The 13,298-nt window shown below is 39.7% G+C and overlaps 1 protein-coding gene across 2 annotated transcripts in view; it reads left to right on the forward strand.

Moving 5' to 3' along the window:
• RARB (retinoic acid receptor beta) overlaps positions 1 to 13,298 on the forward strand; it is a 696,217-nt gene that overhangs the window by 617,444 nt on the left and 65,475 nt on the right. For both annotated transcript variants that reach the window (XM_040353005.1, XM_040353006.1), the window contains one exon: positions 9,215 to 9,391. In XM_040353005.1, the coding sequence (XP_040208939.1) occupies positions 9,215 to 9,391 (177 nt within the window). The remainder of the gene's footprint in view (positions 1 to 9,214; positions 9,392 to 13,298) is intronic.

The raw sequence follows: 13,298 nt of genomic DNA on the forward strand, positions 1-13,298 counted from the left end.
TAGCCTTTTGGCCCGGCCCTCCAAAATATTTTTAGTTTCTCATGTGGCCCCATCGAAAAAATAATTGCCCACCCCTGATCTAGGAGCAGTGAATCTTACTTCACCCCACTATTCACACAGCAGATCACCGCTTAATTCCTCCATAGGGTACCCCAAATCCCAAAGCAGTGCAAATATTGATCCATTAGAGGCCTTAGGTTGAAACAATAAACAGTACTGTATATGAAAGAGAGTTTTTGTCCTGTAAACTAAATGTGGGGATTATTGTCTTCTCTTCAAGCCTTTAGGGATAAAACAAACAGGCAGGAACACAAAATTGAAGAACTTTTATTGCAACTTTATTTAAAATAGAATCTGCCACTCTAACATTATAATCAACAGACTCCCAAAAGCCACTGAAAAAGGGATTTAAAGCCAATACTTAGTGTCATCTTGAAATCTATTTTGAGGGACACATCAAATTGCCCTATTGCATTTGACAGTGCCCCTAGAGTCCTGGTCCCTAAAAAGAGTGATATTACTAAACCCTGCGACAGTATATGTAAACTGCACAACTATTCATACAAGGAAGCTATGTTTGCTGTGCCAGTGTTTGCAGACTGCTGGCAAGGTGAAATGCCAAATACGCTTGGTCCAGATTGTAAAATTAGGTCCACCACTTCCCCTGGCTAGCGGCATGTGAATACATTGCTGCGCCAGTGTTTGCAGGCCGCTGGCAAGATGATACACCTAATACACATGGTCCAGATTGTGGATTAGGTCCACTGCTTCCCCCTGGCTAGCAACATGGGAATACTTCCACCCACGGTTCAGATATTTACTGTTAATGATGATATCGTAAGCTTTAACCTGGGGGGGGGGGGGATTCTAGACATGTTTCTGGTTGCTCACTTACCCCCATTAGATTCACTTTCAAATTCTGGGGGAGATTACTTGTTCTTGGAGACACACCCCTGTGGTGGGTCACAGCTCTTTTGGTGGTGTTATTGTTTTGGCTTACCATTCTGGGGGGTCTGTGGACTCAAAGATTCTGGGCTCTTCATTTAATGCTTAAAAGAAAACTAAAATAGTTGTGCTAATGTAAAAGGGCCCTGTTCTCCTAAAAAGGACAATAGGGTCTGAGATCAGCAAATTTCAAACCCCAGATTTTAAATTTACCAGTGTAGCGCTACGCCTGTAGGAGCCACTGGATATGTTTGGGTCCTCCTATCCTGCTCCTGTGATAACTTAACCTGTACCTGGATCTGAATGATACAGACACACCTGGAAACAGTTTGGGCTTTATTAACAAAGGCAATGCCATGTAAAGGAAGTTGGGTTAGACAACCGTTTTAAGGTGATACAGATTAAGTATCAGATCACAATACACGGTACTCTAATACTGTTTGTTCCCCTCCAGCCTTAATGCACTAGGCCAATGTAAGAGAATGCCATTAACCTTGACACTGTAAAGTATCACTAGGGTGAAATGTCAGTGACAATGCCAATAGAAATATTAACAGTAGTGCAGCCTAAATACTGTAAATATGCTCTGCCTAACCAATGGGCAGTTGGCTAACAACTGTTGGGGCCCTTTCTTCTTGAAAGAGCTCTCTTTTCCAACTGGGCACAAATCCTATGTATAAGGAAAAACTCCCCTCTTGGCACAACTCCTTGCAGATCATGGATGGCAACAGTAACACACTATGGTGGCCAATAGGCCTGTCACCAAACTAGAAGTGTGATAAAGTCCTCCTGTTCACCGCCCAGCCCTAGATCACTCTACCCCCCAGAGTGGTGATAAAGTAGAACAAAGTCCCTGGACAGATGTAGGTAACAGAATATTGAAACAACAAAGAAACTGGAACTGCCGCATACTTTGACATTCCCATACAGTGACACAGTTTCGGAAGAGTGCAGCAGCCAACCACTCACTCTGTAGCAGTAACACAGGAACAGCACACATGGCCTTAGGCTCTCCAGAATAGTCAACCCAAATGCTGTACTGCAATTACATGGGTCTCCACAGCAAAGTCCTCTGTAGCTTTCTCCAGGCAGCAGATAGTCTATCTCCCCGCAGCAGCATGTGTTTTGCATGTGTCTTGCAGGCTCACTCCCCCAGCAGTGGAAGCAGAACCATTGAACACAACAGCACAGTACTTACAGTGGTCAGCCTCTATCTGGGGCAGCAATGCGCAGCAATTATTTTAGCACCTCTACAGAGCAACAGAGTGTGTCCATCTCTCTCTCTCTCTCTCTCTCTCTCTCTCTCTCTCTCTCCTGCAACACAGTCTCTTATAGTTGCTGTCATGTGCCCCTTGAAGCTTTCTCAGCAGGCAGCTGTGCAACAGCACACACAGCCATCTTCCCTCAGCCCTGTCCTGAGTCCACTGTTGGGCAGTCAGAGACCTTGTCTGCATCTGGTGGGTGGGACTAAAGTTTGGCCAGCCAATCATGTTCTAGTTAATGGTCAAGTGAGGTATGTGCTGCATGGGAAGGCCAGAGCAACACAGGAAACCCCAATTTACTGTAATGTCCTACCCAAACTTACATTGCTTTAAATACAATCAGTGGTTTGTAGGGAATTCTTCAACCCGAAGAACAAAGGATGAGCTAAAGCTGTACATAATTTCTGCCCTTTCCAGCCTATGGCACAAAAGTTCAACCCAGACAGTATTTATAATGGTCAAAGAGTATTCAGTGTGTTTACAACTGACAGTCAAAGGGCATAGTCTCAGCTCATCTCAGGTTCAGCAACCAAACTTGGTCTCCCCAGAATGAAGCAATGTACAAGCAGTCATATTCTGAGCTTTCTTAGTTGCAGGCTGTACTGTTAAATCTGCCACTGGAGCCCAGTGCCCCCACAACCCCCTCCAGAGTTTTGTACCAAGTCATTTTAAATATGTCCCCTTTACAACCCCCTTCCACGGGCTCAGCTTGCACAATCTCATTACACGCCAGGAGGGGTTGGAGTGGACACGTTCAGCTTACCTCGGTTACAGAGGTGAGGAGGTGTTTCAGAGCACCCCTCTGGACTTTGTGCATCGGGTCTGATGGGCGGTAGAATCGGAAAATTGGTGGGCAGGCGCAGCCAGCATTGGGACATGATTGGGTTATCCTAGTAATGATTTAAAAAGCAGATTTTTGGGATATTCTTGTTACAATTCAAATACAGATACTTTCTTTTAGATTTTTTTTTTCATTTTCTCAGCTGTAGAAAGTGTTGCATGCAAAATCACAGGAGTTCTTCACAGGTAGACCCTTCTTGCCAGATATGATTAATGGGTATGAATAGTTCCCAATTATTATTTTTTTTACATAAAGGTGAAAAACCTTTCCACTAGCAACAGACTATTAATATATTATAATTTCACTGAAGGACTTAATTGACCTTCGTATCTGTGATCTTCAGACTTCATATACAGAACATGAAAAAGCCTAATGAGAAAGGTCCAAGAACTGCTACTTTTGGTGCCCTCTAGGCCACATTGCTTAAACCATTCTAACATCCAAATAAGTAAATGTATTTGTCAGAATTTCTGTTATGCTGTTTTTCTGGCAACACACGGGTTAGCGAAAGTAGATGCAATAACCATCTAATAGAAATGAGGTGTATTTACATTCTCTGTCAAGTAATACCATGCAAAATAATAATGTCTCTACAAGCTGAATTACTCTGCCTAGACCCATACATCAGTAATATATGCAAAAAGACTTTCCATTAAGGCATCTAGCCTCTCTGTGACAATAGCACCTACTAAAGTGTCACAAGCCACAGCGGGCTTTTCTAAAATAAGCAGACACGTATATGTTATATTTCTTAATGTGCTGGAATTAGACACTGCATTACAACAACAGATTATGTGGAATATAGACATTTTCCCTTTTCCATATCTCTTCTAGGTATGGTTATTACATTTGCATTTTGTGTGGGACACTGTGCATTATGTGTAATAGAATATGTGTCAAACTCAATGGCATGATAAAGTAATCTCATATAATACTGATGAATATTTTGTTCACACTTGCTGGTTTCATGCAATGTCTTTTTTCCAGATGGATAAACTATTGCCAAATGATTTCCTGCTGTAGGCTCTGCATTGTGTATCTCTTTACCATGCACTATTTCTATGGACTGGATAAACTGGCTATTAAATTTAATTACAGCCCGAATGACTGCACATCTTGATTTTTCTTTCCCTTCCCTGATCTCATTTCCTCTTGATGGGCTGCATTTTGCCCAGGTCTTTCAGGATTAAATAAAATAAATCTGAAGAATGTACAGACTCACTTACTGGGAGGAATGTCTTAACGGGCACAGAGGCGACTGTTAACCTGCTACCCCCCGACTCTAGAAAAAGAGCTTTTCAGAAGCCATTGCTTTGCATTGATAAATCTTGTGACAGAAGAGTCCTTAACCTGCACACTCTCATCACAAAGCTTTGATTTTTATCAGCTGCCATGGCCGGGCTTTTATATGATGGAAATGACAGCTTTATACGCAGTAAGGAGGGGAAAGTAATTGTTGGTGAAGCTGTTTCAATGCATCCATCTTGCTCTGAACTTGACACGGCAGGACCTCTACAACTACACATAGGCAAGTTTATACCTAGTGCCATCATAATCATAATAGGCCCAATATCTAGAACACTTACTCACATAGATGGATGTTTCCTATACCAGAGTGTTAACTGTCCAGTTTCTGCTGCAGTGCAAATATCTGCCTTGCAGAATAATGAAAGCCTGGACTGGGCACATTTAGAGCATGCAGCACAGCTAATTACCAGGAATTAGATTGATAAAGCCCCAGATTTAATAAAAAAGGTTTAAAGTCTTAAAGTATTATTGAGCCAAAACCTTTTTTTAATGGTGTATGGAGTTTTTTTTAATTGCTTTTTTTTGCTGTCTGTCCCATTGAAAATCTCACCTTTCACTTCCTGTCCCAGAGACACAATAGGGTATAAGGGGAAATCTCGCCACAGTAAGAGGAAATCTTGCCAAAGTAAGGGGATATCCCTTTTTATTACATTTTTTAACAGTTGTGACAGGAATATGTGTCTCCAATAGGGTTAGATAAGATTTCCCCTTACCTCCTGGTCCAATAACAACTGTACAGGCATACCCCACCTAAAGCGGGGGTTCACCCGTACATAACATTTTTTTTCCCTTAGCTTCGTGCTCATTTTGTCTAGGGGAATCGGCTAGTTGTTTTAAAATATGAGCTGTACTTACCGTTTACGAGATGCATCTTCTCCTCCGCTTCCGTGTATGGGCTGCGGGACTGGGCGTTCCTATTTTGATTGACAGTCTTCCGAGAGGCTTCCGATGGTCGCATCCATCGCGTCACGATTTTCCGAAAGAAGCCGAACGTCGGTGCGCAGGCGCAGTATAGAGCCGCACCGACGTTCGGCTTCTTTCGGCTACTAGTGACGCGATGGATGCGACCGTCGGAAGCCTCTCGGAAGGCTGTCAATCAAGAAGGAACGCCCGCTCCCAAAGACCTATACCCGGAAGCGACGGAGAAGATGCATCTCGAAAACGGTAAGTACGGATCATATTTTAAAACAACTAGCCGATTCCCCTAGACAAAACGAGCATCCATCTAAGGGGATTCTTTGAAAAAAATGTTTTATGGGTGAACTCCCGCTTTAAGTACACAATGGGGTTTATTTACTAAAGCTGGAAAGTGCAAAATCAGGCTCACTTCTGCATAGGAACCAATGAGCTTCTAACCCCAGCTTGTTAAATTAAGCTTTGGTAATAAAACCTGGAAAGTCATTGGTTTCTATGCAGAAGTGAGCTTGATTTTGCACTTTCCAGCTTTAGTAAATAAACCCCATTGTGTACTAAAAGTGGGGTATGCCTGTATAATGTTGGCTTTCCCATCAGTTTCTGGGATGGCAATGGTCAATAGGGCAAAAAGAGACTAAATCTTTCCAGGCCGCATACAGAACTGAAAACCTGAAGAGATTTTAACATTTTACTACATTCTATCCAAAACTGGAAACAACTTGTTTTGACTTTAGATTCACTTCAGATAGCCACCATCACTTTTTGAAGTGTGGTAGCTCAGTCCAACTGCACTCTGCTCTAGCAAAGTTTAGATGAAATGATTGCACTGCTTATTCGTTTTTATAAACTGTGCTATGAATTAATAGCGACCGATAATTTTTGTGCCTAAATAATGAAGTAGGGATGAATGAACACTAATGAATGAGAGATGTACCTAGTGAATCTTCCAGTTGATAGTTACCTGGTATATTTTCTAGTTCTTGCTGTAAATGTTTTCAAATCAATCTGGTATTATAGTTCATTATTGAATTGCAAGTAATTCTAAACAGCAAATTGCAGCTAAAATTCTTTAGAGCTCAACTCTAGACAGGTATAAAAAATCCCAATGAATACAGTTTTTTATTCATTAATAAACCTGAATTTGTCCTTATATCAGCCTGTTATTCAATGCTTTTCAAATTGGGAATGAGAGTGATTTGTGCCAATCAAACTCACTGCAGTGCACGTGTGCTGATTGAATGCTAGGGATGACCTTGTTAAGCCGGCCATACATGGATCACTCCCCGCACCCACAGAACATAATAGTGCTGTGGGAGAGATTCCCCAATAACATTGCCTGTGTTAAGGGGGGGGGGGGGGGGGGGATCAAGTGATTTATTTTCCTTCTACCCATGCTGGAAGGAAAAAAATCTAGTCATCTATGGGCTACCTTAGTATGTTGCTGCTCCAGCATTGTTAATTCAGTAGAGTGGGGATCAAGGTATTGTGCTGCACAAGATTGACTGAACAGATTTCCAAATAGTTAGGCAGGTAATAATTTTCCCATATGTGTATTTCAGGTTTGTTTTTAGTGGCCCTCCAGATGTCAGTTGTACTTTTTAAAAGATTTTCTTATTAAAGCTGAACTCCAGGCATTCAGTTACCTTGTAAAATGTGCTATCAAACTCTGAGTTAAGGCCAATGAGATGCAACTTGTGGACTTTTCTCTTTAATTTACATATGACAGTTTTACAGAGCTCTAGGTCTACAGTTATTGCTTCTTACACACAGCATCTAAGCCAACCCCTTCCCCTCTGCTGTTTATTCACAGAAGCCTTTGTATTTTGTAAATGAGTTCACATGGTACAAAGCGCTCTGTGATTGGGCAGAAACATTGGCTGTATCTGACTCCTGCAGCCAGAAGGTCCAGCACCGGAGCATCAGAAGTATAGCAATAGCTGCGCTCCCAACTCTTAGTAAAAATATCAGTTGTAAGTTAAAGAGATAAGTCTATGAAGAGGCATGCACCTCATTTGACCTAGCACCTAGGAATCCAGCACATTTTTCAAAATGTCTGAATTCCGGGAGTTCAGCTTTAGATTCCAAGGTATCTGCTCCATGACAGTAATGTCACTAGTTCCTATTGAACTGATCCTAAACATTATTCAATGACTCCTTTCGCTATGTATCTGTGACAGGACAACTCTGGAGCTCAGTGCCACCTAGTACTCAATATTGTATGCTAGCAAAGTAATATATATTGCAAATAGTATTATTTCTCTTGCTCTATGTACAGATTCTCAGATTATGAATTGTGTCCCATGGTGAAAAAAAGCTGTAGACATAGCATATGAGTTTATCAAGGGAAATGATTTTTCTAGCCACTAATGCTAATGATAACCACAGAAATAATAATAGTGGTTGTAGAAGCTATAGTCATTAGTAGCAGCAGTTATAATCTTTAGCCTAGGTTCACACTGCTGCGAATTCAAAATCGCGGTAAAATGCGCGATTTTACCGCGATTTTGCCGCGATTTCGGCCGCAATTTAATGTAAATCGCGTCCCGAAATCGCAAAAAGTAGTACAGGAACTACTTTTTGAAATCGCAGATGCGGCGTCGCACTGATTAGGACAGTGCCATTGCCGACAATTGCCGCCGATTTGAGATGCGATTTGACATGTCAAATCGCATCTCAAATCGTTCCAAATCGTACCCAGTGTGAACCAGGGCTTAAGTTGTCCTGTATGTAAAATTACGTATTTGTACTGTTGATTACAGCAGTTACTTTTTGTGCCATAGATAAATGACTGACTTTATAATTACATGACCTAGTTATTGCCCCATCCTAAACCCTGTGTCTTTTGTGCCCTTTCTAATTTTGCTTGAAGGGGCTGTGTAGAGTTATGCCGCGTACACACGATCATTTTTCGGCTTGTAAAAAATGAAGTTTTCCAGCCTCTAGAAAAAACAACGTTTTTTTCCAACTTCATCGTTAAAACGACGTTGCCCACACACGATCGTTAAAAGAAAATGCTTTAGCAAAGCGCGGTGACGTAAAACACGTACGACGGCACTATAAAGGGGAAGTTCCATTCGGATGACGCCACCCTTTTTGGTTGCTTTATCTAATTTCGTGTTAGAGCGTGATGTGAATGTGCTTACTCCATTACGAACGGTAGTTTTACCAGAATGAGCGCTCCCGTCTCATAACTTGCTTCTGAGCATGCACGGGTTTTTAACATCGTTTTAGCCCACATTGTTTAAAATGTCGTTAAAAAATGCAGCATGTTCGAATTTTTTTTTTTTGTCGTTTTTTACAACCCGAAAAATGATGTGAAGCCCACACACGATCATTTTAAATGACATTTTTTAAAAAGTTGTTTTCTACATGCCGAAAAATGATCGTGTGTATTTGTTCTGATGGTGGAGAACCTTGTGTAATCATATACTGTATGGATTTATAAAAATATCTGTAATTACTATGTACATTGTTCAGATTCACAATACTCATCAATATGTTTGTATGTGACTATTGTTCTATATTTTATAATAGAATTAAACCGAAGTGAAAAATCTTTGTTGATCATGTTAAGTGTTATGTACTGTAGAAATAAAATTGACGTGAAAAGGTGAATATATACTGGATATCCTGTATATGATTATGTTGCTGTTAAACTGAGTTGAATAAGCTCAGTTGAGTAAACTATTTAGTTGACCTGGAATGACAAACCCCACCATGTTTCGTCGTCGTGTTTCGTCATGGGCTGTAATTACATAACAGCTGCAATCATAAACTGTTTCAGGTATAGACTAATTGCAGTATAATGATCAAGCCTATAATGAAGAGTACCATTAGATTCAAGTGTATTTTTCAAAGTAGATATGACGTCTTTGTATATATCTTAATATATCTTTTCTGCAAAAATGACTTAGCTAACTCTCTTAAAATGTTGCTTCTGCAGAACTCCAGTGCTGATCACCGTGTTCGGCTAGACCTTGGGCTTTGGGATAAATTTAGTGAACTTGCAACAAAGTGCATTATTAAAATAGTGGAATTTGCAAAGAGGTTACCTGGATTTACCAGTTTGACCATTGCAGATCAGATCACGCTTCTAAAAGCAGCATGTCTGGATATTTTGGTGAGTATTACTGTTTATTTTACCTTTTCTAATTAGTTGTACTAAAATGTTTTATCTTTGGCTATATTCATATCTCTATATTGTATCATGATGATTAAGTAGAAAATCTACATGTTAATAGCATTAGTATATATATATATGTTAACAGCAGGAATTTTCATGGTTTGGCTTTGAGTTTATGGAGTTTATGGATTGTTGCCACAAAAAGAACCAACATTAACACTCAGATTTGTACCTCCTATTTAAGGCCTAACTTGTTATCTTGATATGTTAGTTCCTTAGTATCATATGTTATTTATATTTCTAGTTTAAATAGCTCATCCCAACTGTGACTAAAAACTGAAAAGCCATTGCATACTGTAATAATGGTAAAAATACAGATTCTGTGCCCCTTACAGAGATGTGGAATGGTGCCTACATCTATTGTATTCAGTAGTGAACTCCCTCAGGAGAAATCTGTTAAGTGCTCCTTTTTTCTGTTTTAGTACTTGCTTTAAGTGGTCATGTAATATTGCCTTGTGTTCAGTGCTTGCTTTAACCACTTAAGCCCCAGACCATTTTGTTGCTAAATGACCGGGCCCCTTTTTTACGATTCGGCACTGCGCCGTTTTAACTGACAATTGCACAGTTGTCGTGCGATGTGGCTCCCAAACAAAATTGACGTCCTTTTTTTCCCACAAATAGAGCTTTCTTTTGGTGGTATTTGATCCACTCTGCGGTTTTTATTTTTTGCGCTATAAACAAAAATAGAGGGATAATTTTGAAAAAAAATAAAATATTTTTTACTTTTTGTGATAATAAATATCCCCAAAAAGATATAAAAAAACATTTTTTTCCTCAGTTTAGGCCGATATGTATTCTTCTACATATTTTTGGTAAGAAAAAAAAATCGCATTAAGCGTTTATTGATAGGTTTGTGCAAAAGTTATAGATTCTACAAAATAGGGGATAGTTTTATAGCATTTTTATTAATATTTTTTTTTTACTAGTAATGGCGGCGATCTGCGATTTTTATCATGACTGCGACATCGGACACTTTTGACACATTTTTGGGACCATTGTCATTTTTGCAGCGATCAGTGCTATAAAAATGCACTGGTTACTGTGAAAATCACACTGGCAGTGAAGGGGTTAACCACTAGGTGGCGCTGTAGGGGTTAAGTGTTCCCTAAGGCATGATTCTAACTGTAGGGGGGCGTGGCTTGCTGTGACACGTCACTGATCGTGTTCCCGATGACAGGGAACACGATCGGTGACAGTGTCAGCTAGGCAGAACGGGGAGATGTTGTGTTTACACTAACATTTCCCCGTTCTATGTCTCCGTGAGATGATCGTGGGTATGCCCGTGGCAATCGAGTCCTCGGGGCGCGCTCACGGAGACCACTTCTTAAAGGGGACGTACAGGTACGTCTCTTTGCCTGCCCGTGCCATGCTGCAGACGTATATCTGCGTGCACCGGACGGCAAGCGGTTAAGGAGACACATCCTAAAGCCTTCCTTCCAATCATTCAGTACATTGAGCAGCTGTGTCTTCAACCTTTATACCAAGCAAACTACCTTCCTCGTCTTCCTAAGTGACCATGTCCTACTGCAATGCCCTCAGCACAACCTGAGGTGGACATGTCTTACTACTGTGAGACCATTGCTTGCCAGAGACAGATGTGTCCAACTGCTTTCTTTAGGTAGCCATGTCCAGCTGCCTTTTATTCAATGTTTAGATCAAGCAAACAGGTTCAACTGCTCTCCATTTAGTGCTTACCCCAGACAGACATGTACTGTTTAGGCTCATTCACACAAGGATCCTGAATGTCTAGTGTGAATTCTGCCACAGAAAATCGTCACCTTCTTTCAAATGCATTTAGATATTAGCTCCAGAAGCATCCAGATGCAAGTATTTTGATGCCCATGTGCATGAGGCCTTACTGTTCTCATCAAGCAAGCATATTCAACTGTCCATTGCTCTCTCCTAGTTGTAATGCCGCTTTAACCCATGTCCATTCCATTCCATTTAGGGTACTGTCTATGCTAAGTGGATATTGTTTCAAATGTAGCATGAGTGCTAACATAAGCCTTATGCACTCTGCTACTGTTATAGCGCAAATAAGCAATTAATACATATCTATGTACCAGTACCTACATTTCTTTGAGGTGTCATGCAAAAATGTGTTAAGCTTTTGTACTACTGCGTATGCATATTGTTTATCATAAGCAAGATGGTGATTATGCATAGTATGTGTAAGTGTCATGTTTAAGTGAATAGCAATAGTGAAGCCATTAATTTGAGATTATAGAGTAATTTGTTGCAGTGCATAAAAATTGTGTTCAAACTGTATTAATATATATGGGTTATACGATTTCAATTACCTGTGGTCATATCAGCTAATGGATGTTTTCAGTTTTTTTGAGATTAGTGTTGTTTTTGCTGGCATATAGAATAAGCCTGATGGTGCCTTTCATTATTCATAGAATGTTTTTCCTCAGATTATCTATGTAGGTAACTGTGTTCCTTGCTGGAAAGCTATTTTAGTGATAATTATATTGATAATTTTCAAACTGGCAAATACTGTAGATAGGAGTAATGGTGGTTTTCTAACCTTGCTCCACCCTACTAAAAAAAGTATTTTTTATTGCTGTTGTTGTCTCTATTTGAGATTTTTCAACTCTGTACCTGCCCCAGTGATCTTTCCAACATCGGACATCAATAAAAATGTAATAAAATATCAATAAAGGGAACACTAGAGTACACATTGGAGGGGCGAATCTTAATCACAAAAGATGGGTGGATCAATGTGGCTAATGGATGTGTTTTTTGTTTAAAGTCGTTTATAGCCAATGCATCTTGGGCAGTTAGTGTGCCCTTCGTACACCGTAGTTGTCTTGGAACACTTTAGCTATACATCTCTACAAACAGTGATCAAAACTGATCTCTCTGGCTTTTGTCAGTGAGGCTTTCCCCTCAGGTATGGAGTTGAGCACTCACTATATTGACTTTATATCTAGTCTCTTCTCACTTATCGACCAGTACATTGGAATCTACCTGGTTTCCCTCTGATAATGTGAAGCAAAGGTCCATCACCTAATATATCTTTACTTATCAATAAAAAAATAATTATCTTTTTTACCTTTTCGCACTTGACCAAAAACAAATTTGTCTGGACTTTGAAATCACTGCAGTGTCATAATTTGAAAGCAGTTAGAATTTCATCGCTTTTTAGTTAAATCAAAGGCACCAACAATATAAACAGGATCGTTAAATGTACACAAGAGGTAGAATATAAACCAAAAACACAATTGCAAAATGATCTAATAGATTACAAGCGGGTAGATGTTTAGTTCTGTATTGTTTACATTTTTTTGTGGGACCTCCTTAGGCTGTTTGAGACAAAGGTATTACCTACCTGCTTTCAATCTATTAAGTCAATAAATCAACAGAATTTGAATATGCACAATGTCACTCACCCAGCCCTGGAGAAGTGGTGGCAGACCATGTTAAAAAAGGGTTGAAACAAATACTAGTTGGGATCATGATTTGCGCAAATTGCAATTGTGTATTAAAGTTCACCTGAAGTGTACTTTATGAAATGTAAAATTATTTTACTAAGGTAAAATTAAAGAATATATTTTTTAAGTATGTAAAAGTTGTAATTTTGAGTAATAATCGTCCTCCTGTATACATTTAGAGGCCCCTTATTTTTGGTGGGTGCCTTTGATCTAAATATGTTTTTGGGATGATACCTTTAAAGAAGTAAGTATGTTTTGACTTGGATTCCACTTCTCTTTCTTACGGTATTACAGTTGTTTGTTAATTCAGTAAATTAAGTTATGTTTACTATACACTGGGGCCTTTCAGTGCAAGTGAAATTGAATTTAAAAAAAGTACAGCGTAATGTGAAACACCAACCCTCTCT

The sequence above is a fragment of the Rana temporaria genome, chromosome 5, assembly GCF_905171775.1.
Source record: "Rana temporaria chromosome 5, aRanTem1.1, whole genome shotgun sequence".
Lineage (NCBI taxonomy): Eukaryota > Metazoa > Chordata > Amphibia > Anura > Ranidae > Rana > Rana temporaria.